This window comes from Coloeus monedula, assembly GCF_965178545.1.
Source record: "Coloeus monedula genome assembly, chromosome: 11".
NCBI lineage: Eukaryota > Metazoa > Chordata > Aves > Passeriformes > Corvidae > Coloeus > Coloeus monedula.
This window is the reverse complement of record NC_138791.1, coordinates 6963968-6983279: the sequence shown is the minus strand read 5'-3', so window position 1 is coordinate 6983279 and position 19312 is coordinate 6963968. Positions and strand designations below refer to the sequence as shown.

The 19312-nt window shown below is 37.8% G+C and overlaps 1 protein-coding gene across 1 annotated transcript in view; it reads right to left on the bottom strand.

The window, feature by feature from the left end:
- Positions 1-3759: 3759 nt before the first annotated feature.
- Positions 3760-19312, bottom strand: part of CACNA1D (calcium voltage-gated channel subunit alpha1 D) — a gene marked incomplete at both ends in the record, with an annotated part of 169678 nt that continues 154125 nt past the window's right edge. The window contains 8 exons of the mRNA XM_082289118.1: positions 3760-4053; positions 5072-5392; positions 6003-6124; positions 8855-9018; positions 10014-10163; positions 11056-11082; positions 11379-11743; positions 13251-13367. Of these exons, the coding sequence (XP_082145244.1) occupies positions 3760-4053; positions 5072-5392; positions 6003-6124; positions 8855-9018; positions 10014-10163; positions 11056-11082; positions 11379-11743; positions 13251-13367 (1560 nt within the window). The remainder of the gene's footprint in view (positions 4054-5071; positions 5393-6002; positions 6125-8854; positions 9019-10013; positions 10164-11055; positions 11083-11378; positions 11744-13250; positions 13368-19312) is intronic.

Sequence of the window (19312 nt, the reverse complement as noted above, 5' to 3'; positions counted from 1 at the left end):
GACCTATTTAACAAAATAATTCAGTGTGATTATTCCCAATTCTACCCAGATATAAATTCTAGAAATATACAGATAATATATTATGTGCTCAAAACCAGTTAACTGTAAAAGCTGTTTAATGCAAGAATTACTAGACCTGCCAGCATGGCTTGGACCAGCAATGGTACTGCAAGAGAGAACACCAGCATTTCCATGGAAATGGCTTGCTACAGCTGCTCCAGGCAGTGGAGGTCTCTGGCTGGGCACAATGGGATTAAGAATGAAAAGTGACCAAAACCATTTCTTTTTGTACACACATTTCAGTTCAAGCTGCTTTAGTATGAGAAGTGCTTTTAAAAGCAGCAGAAAACAGCAGTGCATTGAATAAATACAATTGCATTGTATTTAATTTATGTAAGATTTTGTACACCACAACCTTAAAATCTTTCCAAGTGTGTCTGCATTCAGTTGGCCTGGAATCAAATTAGGCAGCTATATGAACACTGGAAAAGTGGGCTTGCAATATGCATTTTCTATAAAATAAGTATAAAAACAGATTTTGAGGAATAATAAAAGCATAAATATATTAAATACTTAATATAGAATAGAGATATAGAATATATCATTAAATAATAATAAAAGTAATTACTTTTTAGATTATAGTTCAAATGAAGAGGGAGAACAGAAGCACATCTTATTACACTATTAAATTTTTAGTCTCAATTCTTCTGTCATCCAAGCTCAAAAAAAAGATACTCTTCAAATATGTATATATTTTACAGATTTCCTTTTTTTCAGTGGATTTATTTCACTGTAGAATACTTACCAGTGCTTAACTCTTTACTAGTATTTTCTCTCATTAAATACAGATATAAACAAATTTGGAGTCTCATAAATGATGATTTAATTGTTGAGAGAACTTCTAGGTTTTTTGTACTGAGTAATTACTATGATTGGTCGTATTTTAAGGGTGAAAATTATCATGTAATTATGCATATATTGATAACTTATTACCACACATTTCTGTAGGAAAACCACACAGGTATTCTTTGAATCTATACAGATATTCTCCCCTAAATCATAGAACATGGTCTGTAACTAAATTTTCTTCATTGTTTATTTTTGCAAACAGTTCTCTCATAAAATTGCTTATCTACCTTAAAGAGTCTCTCATCAGAGTATTAAAAGCTGAGGACAGAGTGTGAAAATACAGTGGGGTCTGCATTGTTTTCTGTCTCCTTGGAGAAATCATTAAGTAAAAAACCCTGTCACTCTGCTCAGTCTGCCAAACCTGATGTGCTATCAAACATCCATGCTGGACAAAATACAAGTCTGAGATTCTCTTCCTTATATATATATATATATATTTTTTTTTTTTTTTTTTTTTTTTTTTTTTAAAGTTTTAACTTCAGTTTCCTTAAAGGTGGTTTTCAGATGTGGATTTACCACAGTAGGTAGACCTTAGCTCCATTCTGGCCTCCCAGATTTTGTTTCTGTAAGCTGGCGAAGTGTAACAAAGTAAGTATTGCTGGGTAACCTGCCCAAGAGCTTCCCAAGACTGTATGGAAAATTTATTTAGATGTTTCAGGGTATTTTAGTCAAATTTTCCTAATCATTTCCAGAGATCTGTGTCCAGGGAAGTAGTAATCCCTTTTGCACATGAATATTCTAAATGCTTTATATTTTTGTGGTTAACAGCAACCATTCATAAAAGAATTGCATGATGTGATGCTGTAGAATGATACCCTATTCCATGCATTCCCTCCCATTCTTAAAACATTGCAATATGAATTTAACCTTTGGAACTTCTTGGTGAAAAATTATTAGTAAAAGGACTCCCAAGTATAGTAAAATTATTACACAGTTTTATTTTGAAGAACATTTTGCATTTGTTTTAATACAAAATGATGTAGGTCAAGAAATAATTTACAAACCTTTAAGATCTTATCCTGGCATTTGAAATAAGAATTATTTCAGAGGAAGTCTGTAAGCTATTCATAGGAAACTGTCATTATGTACAAAATGTTTATTGACATGTTTTAAACATCACATTTGTAAAAATGTGAACTGGATTGCTATCTAGCATATGAACTACAGGTAAAACCTGATAAGATAACTTGTTAGAACAAGTCATTGTTATCCAGTGCTAACAAAGTAGACAGTAGCTTTCAGTGTGTTTTAATTATCCTCCAAGGTCATTTCAGCCTCAAAGACATTTCAGGGTTTTACTGCATTGTGAACAATATCGAAGCCCTCTCTTGATTGCATAAAAATAAATCTTTGAAATAGTACACATAGAACAACAGAAAGGTAGAGGCAATAAAATAATACATTTTTTATACCAAGGTTTTTGGTTCTGTGTAGAATCATATGATCACATTTCTTCTCTTTCCAAGCAGAGAAAGTAGTACTGAAGAAAAGCATTTTCATTCACCTGTGAAGTATTTTCTGCCCAAGGTGCTTCCTGTGTCAAATTAGGGTATGTAGGTATTACACTTTGTCAAAACTAATTGTCTCGTGACCAGGAATACTTGATACAGGCATGAACTTGCCAAAGTTTCTGGGGTTTGGGGTTTTTTGCATGGGATTATTAAAAAAATAAAATTAGACCTTACTTTTCAGTCAAAAAAAAAAAAAATAAAGTGGAAATTTGTTTAAATTTTTTACCTTTCCAAATATAAGACTGTGAGTAGTCAATGGTGCATCCCTTATGCAGAGAGATTATTTTGTCTCAATTATTAAAAAAAAAAAATCTGTTCTGTTGCCAAGTTCAAACTTGACACTTTATCCCAAAAAGAGATTTACATTAAGAGGTGGCTCTATTTAAATATTTACGCTATAGATCTATATATTCCAAGTAAAAATACTTCTATCTAGAATTCTGTGGAGAGTTACAATAATTAGGGTCCATAAATATTGCTGCAGTTCAATTACGGTACAATAATTACAAAATATAGAACATCTCTTTACAAATACAAATCATTGTATATTACAATTAATTTACAATATTTTCTACTATATAATTTTTAGCAAACTATCTTATCTAATTCTACTATAACCTGGTTGCAAGTGCATTAGTAAGAATGCAATTATTCCAGTATATTTTGCCCTTAACGTGATAGTCATAAAACAGACCATCTGAATGATATTTTCCTATGTAAACTGATGTTACATATGACAGATTATTCTTTATATAACAACTTCTTCCAACGATCTCTAACAGGTAGAGCATGACAAACTGTATTTTAGAAGAGCATTAAGAAAGGAAATCAGGAGGCAAGTTTGAAAACAATGTTAGAATGGATATGCAATGGGTAGCTGATATGCTTTGAGCACTGAGGTAATGACATTATTGGTTGTCATCACTCATCTCATGTTGCTGTTTCCCACACAATACTGTGCCAGACCTATACAGACATTGTCACTGACAAAATCCTGCTCCACTAGGAAGGACAGCAGCACAAGGTTGAAAGACAGGCAAGATAGTACACCTCAGAATCCTGCTCTAGCCCTCAAAAAACTGATTGTCACAATCTGCTTAGTTTCAAAATAACCTTATTCCTACAGAGGAACTGAAGATTCTGTGGGAGGAGACTTGACCTACTGCAGCTCTGATCACATTTCGGCAACCTGGAGATAATAAATTTATTAGTTATGGCTTCCTTGAGGTGCGACATCACTCGTACAAAACTTGGATTGGTTATTCACTCCAGCTAGTGCCTAGCATCTTGAAACTATGAGGCACTTTTTCTGTTATTAGAACATTTTCCTTGCTAAATACTATAAGCTTGTGATGCATATCATTTCATCAGCTAAATCTTCTTCGTATCGTCCCGTTTCTGGTTCTTCGTCACTGTAGCCAGGACCAAAATCTTGAAGTTCGTAATCTTGTCTGCTTAAAATAGGAAACATATCCCCATTGGTCCCATTGCTGATATTTCCATTGAGAAGATTACTTGCTGCACTCTCCATCTCATCAATAGTCATGTCACATGCATCAGCAATCTCGTGTTTTGTAGCCGAAACAAATTTAGGGTCCTTTGCATACCTTCCCAGGCCTTCAGATATAAGTACCTGGCACATGGAGGGGAGAGAGTGAGAATTTCAGTGGAATTACAGAACAGACAGATTACAACATTGCTTATTCATGGAAAACACTAGAAACCCCATGCTGAATCACTGGAGCAACCCACAGCTAAACTGTACAGGTAAAGAACAATTAAATCAACAAAGAAAAATCTCCAAAGTACACCATGATGTGTGAAATGTAAGTGGTGCTGCAGTGCATCTGACACTTCTCCTTGGAAATTTGGCAGTAGTCTTTGCTGAACATTAATCATCGGGCTGATACACTAAAGACAACAGTTAATACATCTCAGATGGTGCAGTTAGAACAATTGCCTGGAATACAGAATTTTATATGTTCTCAGTACTTTAGAGTACATGGAAAAGAGGTGTTGAATTCCCACCTGCAAAAACATAACAAAATCTGTTGTTTAGCTCAGAGCAATGGAAAGTAAGTGATAGATAGAAGCTACAGCAGTAACTATGATTCAGAAATGCTGCACACGCTTTATCTTCAAACCTTTTGTAATATAAAAGGGAATTCTTAACATTCTTTTAGTACACCTACAAATCAATCCTTGCAGTTGTTATTCTCCTCTCTGCATTTAGTACCCTGATTCACAGAGTTTTTGATCTTTTATTCTGATTACTGCAAAAATGGGGATTTATATCTATAGAAACAACAGAGAGAAAAGGCATATACATCATCTCTTCCTTATTGGCATTGTGGAAAGATACTTCAGAACTGATCCTCATCTAGAAAAACTTAAATTTCAAAATTCTGAAGTATCTTTAGTTGTCTGATCAATCTCTCACTAATGTGAAGATCTGGATTCAGTAGAAATCCTTTACTACATGACAGCTATGAATAAATTCCCCTCTTTACCTAAAACAACTTTGTGGCTATAAAACTAAAAATGCATTTTCAGAGAGCTGATGTGAATTGAATTACATGTATTTACAAGCTAACCCCAAAACAGCAGAGACAGACACTCCTGGTTCCTTCAGAGGTTCCTGCAGCACTCACCGCTTCCACCAGGCTGTCTGCACTCCTCTGCTTGTCGCTGTGTTTATGCCTAAAGTCATTGGGGACGGTCAGGTTGGCTGGTGTGAATGTCCGGTAGGAAATGTCGGGGTCATCCGTGTACCAGGAGCTCCTGTGCAAGGAAGGCAGGCTGCCATTCATGTGCTCTGTGGAGTCAGCCCTGTCCACCTGGATCAGAGGGGTGTAATAGGGGGAACGGTCCCTGTTGGGAGGGGTGGCAGGTGGGGTGGCCCAGGAACGCGTCGAACGACTCGGTGAATGTTTATGAGCTTTGCTGGAATCCAGACCTGCGACAGCCATGACCTGGTAAAGGGAAGGATTTTAGAAGTTAGTGATTTCAAATGCTCAGTTATACTCATTTCTCCCTTCAGCAGTTAGCTCACACCAATTTTTCAAGCAGCAGCTGTGCAAAGTTAACATTTTGTGATGTGTAGTAGCCATGTAAAAAAGGAACAGGACTGAAATTGGCAAATTGACAGGACAAAATGGTATTTTTTCCATTTTACTCATTTTGCTTATACAATATAATAAAGAAAACAAAGTATAGAAATATTTCTTCTGTCCAGAACAGGATAGGAAGCTGTCAGCATTTTCCAAGGTGGGCACTGAGCCTCAGAAGGTGTGTATGTTGTACTTGCAAATTGTCACAACTGGAGTTGAGATAGGCAAAGATTAATAGCAGCTGCTGTATTATGCAGTCCTGGTCAAAATTCCTTAGGGCATGGTGACTTTTCGTGAACACTCAGAGAGTCACAGGCTCGTTCTGTGTTTTGTACAAGGTCGATGTTTGAGAAGGTTGCTCTCTAGCAACAAACACACCGGTACTGCTTCAAACAACAGTGAAAGTCAGGAGTGCAGTATAGAGGCTGGAAAGGTGTAACTCACTTGTAGTTAAGGAAGAGTTGGTGTTTACCTGCTGTTGCATTAAGTGAAGTGGCAAAGCCGTGCGATGGTGAAAATTAGGAGAGAGTGGGATGTCGTCTTGGCTACTTTGTCGGCGGAGGCATTCGAAATTAAAGGAAGATCGTCTGTGTGCTAAAGGGAAACCATAAATTCATTAGAAAAACAAAATATTTTTCCTCAAATTCTATTATTTCCAGTATTCCAGTGTGTGTCAACTATGATACAAATAAAAACAGATCCTCCCGTAAGAAACAAGTTGTGCTAACAGAAGCAAGCAGCTGGTTATAAGATAAAGGATAGCTTAATCACATAAGCAAAAGCAGGCCTAGGTAGAAATCATAGAAGCAACTAAAATGACAGAATTTAAAGCAGCTGTTTCAGAAAACAAGCCTGTGTGATGCAGCTGACTTGTTCAAACACTCAGCTGCAGAGTTTTGCCATAAACTGTTTCTTCTTCCCCACGGTTTCAAATTCTTGATTCTAATGAACCAGATTTCCCAAAGGAAATATGAACTTCCCAGTTCCTTGGAAGCAATGTGCAATATGTAAAATCACATCCAAGTCAACTCAAGTTGTCAATCCCTGATGTTTATTCTGTTGCTCAGGACAGCGATCAGCCATGGTGTCTGTTCTGCTGTTATGTCTTATTCATGACAGAAAGAAAAAAGTAGAAATCTGAACTGAATCAAGATGTTTGGCTGATGTGGAGATGTTTCAGCTGATCTTGTTGAAAGCCTGCAGAATGATGGGAAGCATGCACAGAGAGCCTGGATGCTGAACTGCAGCTGGAATCCAGATTCACCCTCACAGCTGCAAGCATCGGAGTGGGACACTGGAGAGAACCTGACTGTATCTGAGTGTTAAGTGCCATAGACTTATGGCACCCCACAGTTATCATCACAGACACTTCACGTTGGATACTAACAATCAAGGGCCACTGAACTAAAATAGGCACCTCCACAAGGTGATTTGGTCCAACTAAAGCAAACTTTGTCTCTCTCCCTTGTCTCTATGGTAAATCCAAACACAGGAATGTAAGCCTTAGCTCCTGATCCTGGTATGCCAAGTGTCCCAATACCAAAGTGAACAAAAAGCTACCCAAAGAGTCCCTTCATCCAAAACAAGATGTTTCTTTGCACATGCTTCTCTGCAGAGAAGAGGCTGAAAGAAAATCTCAGTCATTCCTCAGTATACTTCTGGAAGCAGCTCAAATACTGTGGTGATGAGTTTGGTATAAAAACATCCAGAAAGCTTGACATGGAACTCAATGACATGGAACTCAATTTACTGACTGCAAAACTCAGCCAAGGCACTGGATGTTATGTTCACTTGGACTGAATCAGATGCTAGCAGGAACTGTTCAGTGCATTGCTATACGTCCTTTTTTTCTTTTTTCTCTCTATTTATGTGAGAAGATCAAGGCTTCTTCCCCAGGCCAAATAGCCCATACACTAGTTACAAATAATAGGTTTGAGATTCTTTTAAAATCTGCTGAGATGCTGAGCTGCTGAAATCTCTCAACTCTTTTCCTGAATATTAAATAAATGGTTATGACAGGGGGTATGACACTGATTGCTCTTGTGACATTACAGTGGTGAAAGTCAAGGGCTTCCTAAATTGCCCTTATGCAAATTAGATCAGAACTAGTTCCTCTTATCCTAGGATATCAGATACTCTCTTATCTAGTACCTTTATCTAGTCTCCTTTAGGTGAGATAAAAAGCGTAACTTCCTCTAAATGAATGACTGCCAAACACTCACTAAAACTTCATCTCCAAGACTGCAGTTAGAGGAAACCTTCAACCCTCCACTTGAAGCACTTTCATGGGCAGACCTGAGACAATTTTTATATGAAAATTTTTCTCCTGCAATCTATAGAATGGATGTACAAAGCATCTATCTATTTCTTTGGCTTAAAATTCCTCTGCTATCAGAAAAGCTTGTAGAAAGCTGCACAGGGGTCTTCTTTCATAGTCTCTCCTATATCTGATGTCTTTTCCTTCTGCCACTGAAAGACAGCCAGCAGCTTTCTGTACCCTTCACTATTGTTTATCTGAGTTATTTACTTTCTGTGGTGCAAGACTCATTCTGCTTTTTCCCCTGTGCTCCTGAAGGTCAGAAAGCCAAACAGCAGAGAGCATTGCTGGTCTTGTCGTAAGGAGTTGAGTGCCTACAGTGTGGATCCAATATTGGCTGTATTGCTGGAGAATGCTACCTTTATTATATAATAATATATTTTGCTACTGCCCTTTACCACAGCTTTCTGTACCTTTAAACAGTCTGAAACTGTACATCAGATATAAAATTCTCTCAATACACTTGAGAATGTCTGAGTCAAGAAAAAGCCTTAAAAAGAGGTTGCTTTTGCACTTCTAGTGCCACCCCAAGTACTTCCTCTCTGTGAAGTGTCAGAGGTCAAAGACCAAAATCCAAGAATTTTGAGTCTGTGCCTAGTTTCACCAGAGGATTAGCACTGCTAATCTCTGCAGTATGGCCTGGAACATACAAAGACAGAATTACAAGATAAGAACCATGACAGCTTCTAGAAATGCAGATGAAGCAATATTGTTCTTGAGATAAGGAAAAACCAAGGGAAAGATCTAAGAAAGAGAAGAAATGAAAATTAAAGAAATAGGAAGAAACATTTGTTGACAATGCTATCTATAAATCGAAACATTTTTTCCCTCAGAAGAAACATGGAATTTTAAGCACTGTTCCTGAGATAGCAGAACAAAGTACCAACGTGAATCTGAAATAAGATGCTTAAAATCCAAGTCAAAAAGAAGCATTTTTAAGCTGAAATCTGTCTGAATGCATTTAAATTATTTCAGAGTTGCAAACAAATTGTCCTTAATGTACTTACGTGGTGGTGTTGGAGGTAGCAGCCGTCTCCTAGGAGATCTTTTTGTATCGTAACAGAGCTGTGAATCATCTTCCTCAAAAAAACCATGTGGGTGATGGTAACCTTTTGGTCTCTCAAAATCTGACTCATGGCAGTGATATCTACAGTGGTAATCGTATCTATGTCTGCATTAAAAAACAATAAAGAAAATATTATTTCAGGGAGTTTTTGTAAATGGGTGTATTGGTTTCCTTCTAAAAGATTTTCAAGTCTACTCTTTCTCCAGCAAGATAATTAAACTCTGCATTCTATAATTGCACAACTCAAATTTAAAATCCAGTTTCTGTAGGATTTTGAGATAGTGGGCATATACTTTTGTGCTAGTACAGTTACAGAGTCAATTCCCAGGTAAAATTTTTAATCAAATTGTATTTTCAATTAATTTATTCTTACCAGTGCAGGAAAAATGGAACATCTCAGTTGCACACTGCTTAAAAAAATAAATACTCTACTCTACTTCTGCCATGCTCTCTTGAGAACCCTGGGTGAGGTGCAGGAGCACAGAAGCTCAGAATGGATTTAAGCCTCTTACATTTTGGATATTCTCGTGTTTAAAATCAGATCTTGGAAGGGTGTTACTTGATGCTAACTATCATACAAAAAAGTTAATGACCTGAGAATTCTGTAAAATTTAGCTTTCATGCAAATCTCAGCTTATATGCAAACCAACAAGATGCAGATTAGGGTGCCAATCTTGCCAGAATTCAGCTGGTGAATGTAGTCCATATAGCAGGAGATGGAGGAGGAGAATTAAGCATGTCTGGCACTTGAGCATATGCACTTACAGATCTAAGATAGAACGGCAATAAATTCCTCTACTTCTGGTCTGGACTTGTACACAAAAAAATATGAAGTGAAAAAAAGTGAAGATTATTTTAAGTTGTTACTGAATTTATTCCATAGAAGGGAAACATTCCATCTTTGGAACACTCTCCATTCCTACTCATCATTTCACATTTCAGCAGTTGCAGAGTATTAATTTCATTAGAGAATTTGCAGTGTGAGCGTGCCTAGTGAAGCCTTTACATCTATGTACCTAAAATACTTAAATATTTTTGCATGTTATTTCATCTAACAAATATTTTTATTTAACAACATTTTATTTCACAAATTTCCTCACCTGTTTCCTGACAACATACTGTCATCTTCATAATATTCTTCTCCACTATAATACTCCTGCTCTCCCAGATAATGATCATCATTGCAATAGTCTTGGACTTCATGTTCTTCCCGGCAAATAGTAGGTCGGCGCACATCACCAGTGTCAGATCTGTAAGTAGCAAACAAATAGGGTTGGGTTTTTTCTATTTATATCAATTCTGTAGTTTTTGTTTTATACACAGTTATTTTAATGTGCTTCAAAGGAGGAAACAAAAAGACAAGCATTAACAACTCTCTAGTTCAGAAAGTGGCGTTACAGTAGTGCCAAGCACTGCAGGTCAGAACGTGAATGATGTATCTGTTTCTTAAAGATGGCCTTCCTTTATCTCCTTGTGGTACAATAGGAAAACAATAAAAAGGATGCCCAGTGAAGTCAAATACATTCAAGATGTTTTCACATGATTACATTCAGCCATTTGGAAAAACACAGCCTCTCTCCAATGCCTGAAGTTTGCCAAATGGCTCAAATACTAGGAAGTTCTCACTGAGGTATTAAAAAAATAAATCTGAAATGGATATTCAAATCTAGACATTAAAACCACCACTGAACGTCCATTTACCAATGCACTTCAATTAAAACAACAGATCCTATTTTTTAAAAGTTGTCTTAGAAAATATTCAGACATAAGACCAGAAAAGATTTTGGGTCCCCTGTAAAAGGAACTGTACACATTAACATTTATCAAAGCTAACACCAGTGGTTTTTGCAGTCTTGACAAGTAAATTTTTAACAAGGTCTACAATCAGGTGTGATCTTTAGCCTGTTGAAAACTGCAGAAACCTGCCTGGACTTTCAAAAGGGCTTGAATAATTTTGAGCTTTACCAGAAGTTTGTCCTTTTAGAACAGGCAGTGAAAAATTATATCTAAAAACAGTCACTTAAGCTACCAAGCATATGCATTGTGGTACAGGTAATTCAGAAAAGAAAAGGAAAGAAGAAAAAAAGAAAGGAGAAAAATTCCTCTGCCCTCTTCAATTATGCCAGAACAGTATCAACTCACCTAATATATGTTTCATAGTACCGTGTTCTATCCAGGTAGGCCATGAAAATGAGAAAAATATTTTTAAAACAAGTCATTTAGAGAAATTCTTTGGTGATTACAATGTCTGTGCTGTAACTAATGATTTCACTTTAAGGAAAACTGCTACTTTCAAACCCCAGTGAAGTTTTATGCGTCTCCCGTTCACTAGAGCTAGATTTTAAATACAGTTCATACACCAGTAGGCAACAGAAATGAAGATTCAAATTAATTTCACTTAGCTTAATTTTCCTATAGTGTATTTATAAATTCATTTAAAAGCAAAGATATATTTGTGAGTTTACCTCCTACTGCTTGGCCTTCTACGCTTCTCGTGGTCAGTCCTGGAGTGTGAACGGTAACCGTTTTCAGATCGACGCTCACGATTTCCAAAACTTGTGTGTTTTCCATGGACTTTGGACACGTTGGCATTATTGAGATTGGCATTTGTTGAGTTCGGAACATGCTTTCCTACCGAGTTGTGATTGTGATGGTTGTGGTACACAGAGTTTCCTGCCTGATGATACATGCTTTTCTCAGTATCACTTGCAGAGGGAATTGAAGGCCGCTGGACATGTAAGGGACGGTGTGTGGTGTTGATTTGCTGAAATGAATCTCGTCTGTCACTGCTAATGTGGTTTATGTGGTTGCCAAAGAGGGCACCATTCCTCTGTTTTAGGGGAAGAGAAAGAAAAAATTATATCAGATACCTTACCAGAACATACTCTTGACAGTGACAACTAACTTTTCTCTCCTACATGCATAGAAAAGTAGCAATTCAAGTAACCTGTGATTTTTCTTTCTAATTTTATGATGCTTCAGATGGGATCTCCTGAAGTGACAAAGATGTGATTGTGGTGATGACAATATTGTATTTCAGAGTCAAATCTACAGTATGCTGTGATCATTATTCTTTTCCACACAACTAAAAGTGACATATCCAGCTTTCTCCACATTTTATTACACAGGAGAAACCTAGATTCCCATACATGAACATGCACCAGCTTCCTCAGGAAGAGACGTGTTTGCTTAATCTTTGGGAACACTGTGGTGGAGTTCTCTCCTGCTCTCCCGGAGCACTAGTTTGCAACAGGCGTCACTCAGACAGGATGGAGTGCCATGCAACAGCTTGCAAGCAAATCCCACGTAGGGAACATTCAGCTCCAGTGCTTCCATTCTTTCTTCTCACAGAGGTACAAGAAAGAGTAGTTTCTGTTTATCAGCCCTGGGAGTGTAATGGATGGTGAAAGAGGGGATGAGGTGCTAAGTTATGACTATGACATGCAGCTCTCTTTGACACCTGACCCAGGTTAGGGAGCCTCCCTGTCTAGCCAGGTGTGGGTCCTGGATGACAGCAGTCTGAGTTGCAGCTCAATCTAGAGAAGACAGGAGGTAATGATGGTTGGCAGAGAAATGCATCTACTGATGGCAGCTGGGGCACTGTCTCCAGTGCCACGTCCTCCTTTTTGCAAAGGACAGTAGCAAGCTATGGGTCTTCTGCTGTAATTCCTACAGAAGCACGATTTTACATTCTGAAATGCTTGGGAAAAAATAAGTTTTCTTGCTGGCTGACAAATGGTTTGCAGACTACCTCTGATTATAACACCAAATTTACATGTTCACCATTTTGGTCTAAATAGCATAAAGAGGAAAACTAATCTTTTTTTCTGATTGATTCTTATATATCCCTCATGGGATTGGAAATGGCATTTATATTTAGTTGAACTCTGTAACTGAACACATTCATTTTAAAATACGCAGCTCCGTGTCTCTTGTGGTTTGCTTGCATAGACTTTCATTCTCTTCTTCCTATCTACCACTGCAGAGGTTAAAACCAGTTTAAACCTTGCCACTATCAAAATTTGAGACAGTAAGGTTCATGCCTTCTATTAGGATTTGCTTAAGAAAAAGTGAGAATTAATGAGAAAGAATTAGGGGCAGGAGAACCACCCTGCAGGAACTGCCTCCTAAATTTATGAAGAAATGCAAGTGCCCTGATACTACCATTTTTATCGATTTATACATAGAATATACTTATTTATAAAATATTTATATTTCCTGATTTGAGGGGTTTAAAAGTATTATTATTATTCTATTATTTCATATTCAAGGATAAGGTCAATCTTTACTCTCATATTATACAAAAAACAATTCACATGGTTGTGTTCTGACATTACTTTATAAACATCTTCCTCCTCCTCTGGATTGTTTTCCTCTGGTTCATCATCTTGCAAGTCACAGGATATAGCTCGGCGTATTTCTGGGCCAATATCATGAAGTGTCCTTAGTCCTGCCTAAATCAAGGACAATACCATAATACATTAGGAATGCAAACTCTTTTTCGCTCTTTAATTACAGGTGTTAAATTTATTTTAAAGGACAATTAACAGGTTTTGTATCCTGACATCCACAGAGGATGCATCCTGCTGTAAGTTCCTTTACTGTTATTAATAAAAGGTTAATAATAATTAATATTCCAGTACAACCCTGTTGAGGTGATCATGTCTTTATTATCACAGTGTAGACACTGACTAAAACACCACTGATGTTTATGGACCCCTATAGAAGAAAAATTAATCCTATTAAAAGGTATAACTAATCAGCAAGAACTATAATAAAATGCATTTCAATGAGATGTATATTTAATGTTCAAAACATGTTTGCAGCCTGTGTCAACAAAGAAAACACAAGGAGATCTTTGCTATAGCAACAGCAATTTTAGCAGAGCTCAGATGGAAAAGAAAGCAGTGAAATAATTCCAGCTCATCTGCACTGCACTGTGGTATGCAGAGATTTGGTTTAAAGCTTTAGTTTAGGACAGAAAACCATTGAGTTACAGCACCAGAGATTCAGTATACATCAGTTCATATTCCTCTCAGGTTTGCTACCACAAGCAGAATTTAGGAAAAGGGATAATGCTGAAACTGTCCAGGACAGACCTGCACATCAGGGAGGAAAGAGATGTCATACCCATGCCAAGAACTCAGTGCTTTTGTAAAGGCCTGCCTTACTTCAAAAAGGAGATATTTTTCCTGATTTAACCCTGGCTGTTACAGTCTGAAGCAAGAAACACAGCCTCGTTCTTCCCAGCAACTTCTTTTATCTCCTCAGGTTCAGAAAAAATCCAAGATGTTTTTGTTTAACCCTCTGCTACCACTGCACTTACACTACTAAAAATCATGCACAGCATTTGGCTCCATTTTTGATTACGATCTAAAAACCTGATTTATTCTTTTTTAGCATTTTTGAAGGAGATATCAGGGCTGTACCGGCTCAACACTGACATTGCATAGTCCTGTGGTAGCATGAGGATGTGTAGAGAATTTTGTGTGTTTCCAGAAGGAACTGAGGGACCTCAGAGGACTCCAAACATGGCTTGGTCTCATTCACACTGTTTCGTTACACATTCCCAGGAGGACACTCAAAACAGAAATAGCTGCTTTGCTGGGGAGAAAAATGGCATTTATGCAGTGTGGGCAATCAGAACTGGAAAGGGATGAACCAAAAGGCTCCACTTCAGGTTTCAGTCACTCCAGTATTTCACTTCCTGAAAAAGGCGCCTGACTAATCATATTATCTACATCTATCTGGCAATCCAACTTTCTTCCTGAGGAATGAACTTTGAGAGCTATGCTATAATTGAACAAGGCTCTAAAAATCATTTACTAGTGAGTTAATATACAATAGTCGTTTCATGAATACATTGGGAATGGTGGGAGTGCTTTCTCCCACTTCTTATGCTAATTGCTTAGTCAAAACCTCAGCAAGGTTGCTAATGTCATCATTTTTCAAGGTGCTAAAGGGAAGCAAAATTAACACTTTAAGGTACAGGTATTCAAGTGGAAGACCAGAGGCTTCTATTTATTTAGCAGAAACAAAGGCAGTACTGATGTAGTAGAAGACTGCTAACATATTTCAGTTATTTGACCATTAGCAAGAAGAGCCACTTGCATTTCACACTCTCCACCTGCTTAATTTAGAGCAAAGAGAACTAAAAAGAACAAAAAACCTCAACTGGCACTTTAACATTAAAAAAAACTGAGGTTAGTATGAACAGAGTACAATTTGAAAACTACTAAAATAAGGAAATTAGCATCCAGAAAAATACCTGAATAGACCTACACTACAGCACTGAACATGAGAGACACAGCAAAGTCTTGATTGTGCAGAGTTAGCCACGCTCGAGGAGCCCATCTCCTGGGGCTGGGGGCAGGAGACCCATCTCCAACGCTGGCTGAGTGCACTGCTCTACCACTGCACAAAAGCTCTGAGCTCTCAGCCAGCCCAGGCTGCCTTCAGCTGAGCCCTTCTGTGAACACAGCACTGTCAGAGAGCAGCATCAGACAAAATTTAACCCTGACAAAAACTACTTGCTCATATCCCTGTCTGCCAAATTGTGACAAAGTCCCACAAATATATGCCTGGAAGCTGAGAAAAGCCATGTGTTTGACAGCAACACACTGAATAGTAATTTAATTTTGATTACATTTCCAACTGCCTTCTGGCTTACTTCTTGGTGAATTACCCCTCCTTTACTCAAGAGAAAACAGGCAGCCTTTATCATCTCATCTCATCTCTCTCCAGTAATACTCATTTCCAAGTAACAGACCTCTTGCAGTTACACAGTCAACAGTGGAAGACAAAAACCTGGATAACCATATGCAAAGGTATATGTTAGCTACACTAAACCCAGCAGCTTTATTCACTCAGCCAGCACTGAAGCTCTCAAACACCACTAGTCTGCAGAATTGAAATATTCCTCAGTTTATTTGCTCTACTGGAACAACTTACAGCAATTTTGTGAACTCTATCCTTAAAATGACTCCCATTTACTGTCTCGTTTTACCTGGTGCAAGCCAACAGCATTCTAAGTCATCTAAGAAACATTTTTATCACGGGAGCACAACAAAACAAGACAAATGCTCATGCTGAGCTCTTACTGATAAGACAATTCTTCATGAGATCAGTCAGCCACCACTAAAGTGGGACTGATGTAAAAACACAGGAATTGGTACTTTTATGTCAATAGGAAAATCCCTTCTTTGAACCACACAATGTCTTCTGTGAAGACTGAAGAGGCAGCATGGACTGATCAAACATTTGACTTTAACTTCAAGCACTTCAAAACCAAATCAAAGACCTCTTAAACAAAAGACCACACAAAATATCAAACCAACCTTCCCCACATCTCTTCTTTAATTTACAGGGAAGAAGAGTCCTTCAGACACACATTCCCTACATTTCAGTCTACCCAGCAAGAACCCTGGAGTCATTATAGCACACAAGAGGGCAGTGGAAGCACTCCACGTCCTCCATTTGTGAGGTTCTAAAAACTTGTACATTTAAATCAGAGATAAAAGCAAAAGCAGAGCGGGTGGGACTGTTTGAAAAAAGAGAGTCTGGATAGTGATTTGTCTACCCTTGCCAGAGGTGTGCTTGTTTCTTTTTCACTAGGACTGCTGAAGTTCTTAGAAGGTGGTTATTACCCTCCATATAACTTTGTAAGACTTTTTGTTATTACATACAGTGATTCAAGATGTGCCACATTCTTGAAGCATCAGGTTATAATGACTTTTAAAAAATGGTAAAATTTCAGTGTTATACAGGAATTACTTCCTCACGGGCCTTGAGCATGGCTTTAACTCTGTTCTACAAATTTCACTATAAGTTTGCAAAAGAAGTTATTTCTTGTTCAGACACACTGTTTATCCAAAATTTATTTTTTGATTCCTTCCTTGGTTCATCTTCTTTCCATGTAGGTATGAGAAAGATGAGAAGTATGAGTCCAATGGTTACTTAGCAAAGCAGTGACACAGTGTTGAGCAACATAATTACATGAGAACCTCAAGCATGTCTTTAATTAGGCTTTCCCATAAATGCACAGAATGACTTCAGATGAACATGGTAATTCTGTGCAGCTGTGCTCTGGAGGGACAACAGCACCTGCAATGTTTTCAGGATGGAACAAGGCTGATCACTGATACACCAGCGATGGGTCCTAAATAGCATCTCAAGGACAATGACTGATGCCCCTGTCTCTGACACACCATTGAGGTGATACAGATGTGTTTTCAAAAGCAGAAATAACAGAACTGTAGGAGTCCCTCACCCTCAGTGAGAAAAGACACCTAGACAGGTTGTTTAGATATATGCTTTAAGAGACTTGAAAGGCACCTCACACCAAAACATTTGAAAGTTAAACATGTAATATTTTGAAAAGACTGCTTTTAACAAATGCCAAATAGATTTTAAATCAACTTTCCACATCTACAGCATGCATAAAAGAGTAACACTATTTTAGATATATGTCTTATATTAAGAAATCCGTGTATAATTCAAGACTCCAGTCATGACTTTCAGAAAAACATTCAAATGCTTATAAATACTGGAACTACAAAAAGATCATTTTCCCTGTACCTAAACTCAGTCCAAAATCATTTTAAGGTATGGTCCAACCTACATATAGCTGCAGTTTAAGCTTAGTTTAAGAAGTGCAAGCACAATACCCTTATTTAAAAAATATCATTGTCACCTACACTATTTCCAGTCAGTAAAATACCCAGCGGTCCCTCTTTTGAGGCATCTTAGAGTGATACCAGGAATTGGAAGACACTGGCAAGCTTTGCTTCACAGACTTTAGAACAATGATGTATATTTATGTATATTGCTATATAAACCCACTAGAACTGGAAAAAAGCACAAACGTTAATTCTAAATACTTAGGTTTTCAGAGCTTCACAATCCTGGAAGCCTATGACTCTAAAAACATTCATGTCAACCATTAGATTTATAGGTAAAGAGCATGTTTTTACTGTCTGCTTATTTTAGAGGAAAGAAAACTACAAAGAGTAAAAAACCTCAGAGATACACTGTCACTTTAACATAAAAATAAACTGAGGTTAGTAGGAACAGAACACAATCACAGAACTACTTACAAAAGGAAACAAGCATGCAGAAAAATAGCTGAATAACCTACACTATAGCAGTGGACATAAGAGACATAGTAGTCAAGCCTTGATTGTCCAGAGTTATCCATCCTGGCAGAGCCCAGCTCCCAGCGCTGAATGCGCTGCGCTGCAGCTGCACAAAAGCTCTGAGCTCTCAGCCAGCCCAGGCTGCCTTCGAGCTGAGCCCTTCTGTGAATACCACATGAACATGGGAGCACAATTAAATGGAACTCGAGCAACAAATTAACCCCTCAGATGATGCCTACCAGAGAGTTTGGCTTTTTCCCTTTTCTATTACTGTTTACTGCAGGGTTAATAAGACTTGTAACATTTGCAGAGAGAAAAAAGCATAATTGGTTTAATCTGAAACATGTTTCCAAAATCAGGTTCAGCTCTATAAATCAGTGCTTTTGTGTACCTGGCATGTGAAAGAAAATATCCTTTAATTTTTGTTTGTGTGTACTAACAAAGAGGGCTACACATAAATAAGTATGAAATACAGATGCATTCCATAGTTTACAGTAAGTATTTTCCATAGGAAAAATTGTGTGTAATTAGTTCATTCCCTCTTTGTGCTAGATGAAAGTAATTAAAATTGTTCATGCTTCACTTAACATCTGTTTTACTAGCAAAGTGACCACTGTTTGGCTCAATACAAGTTTCCATCATTACACAAAGACAACTCCTTCTGACCCAGAAAATGTATTGGTTGTCACTGCAAGTATCAGTCAATAGCACAAGAAAGGCAGTGGAAGCCCTCTTTTCTGGTGGCCTCAGGGCATGTATAACACCACAAAAATGACCTAAACATCTGACTCAAACTGGTCACCCATTTCATTTCATTTCATTTCATTTCATTTCATTTCATTATTTCATTGCCTCTTGTTCTCTTACCTTCATAAGGGGGTGAATTCCCCCGGGGCTGCAGAAAACAAATTGTGGGGTTCCAAGTGATGTTGTTATTACAGCTCTAAAGATGCTTTTGGTGGCAGTATGGAAGTTTAGACAAACTGCTGTTAGTTATCATTTGAAGTGTCCTTTTCTGAGTGAGGGGGAATTTGGAATTTCATGGCAGAAAGCCTTCCTTGGCTTAACAGCCTGAGCAGAAAATCAGCCCCCGAGATGCTCTTCACTTTCTAAGCTGCTTCCTCCTCTCTGACATGTACCCAAACAGCAGCCTGGGTTAGGCTAACAGCAAATGCTACACCCTTGAGGAAAACCTGAGCTCTACAGAATGAAAAAAAACCCTGAATGAAGTTACTGTGGAGTAAGAAGAGGAAATCCTGCCTGCT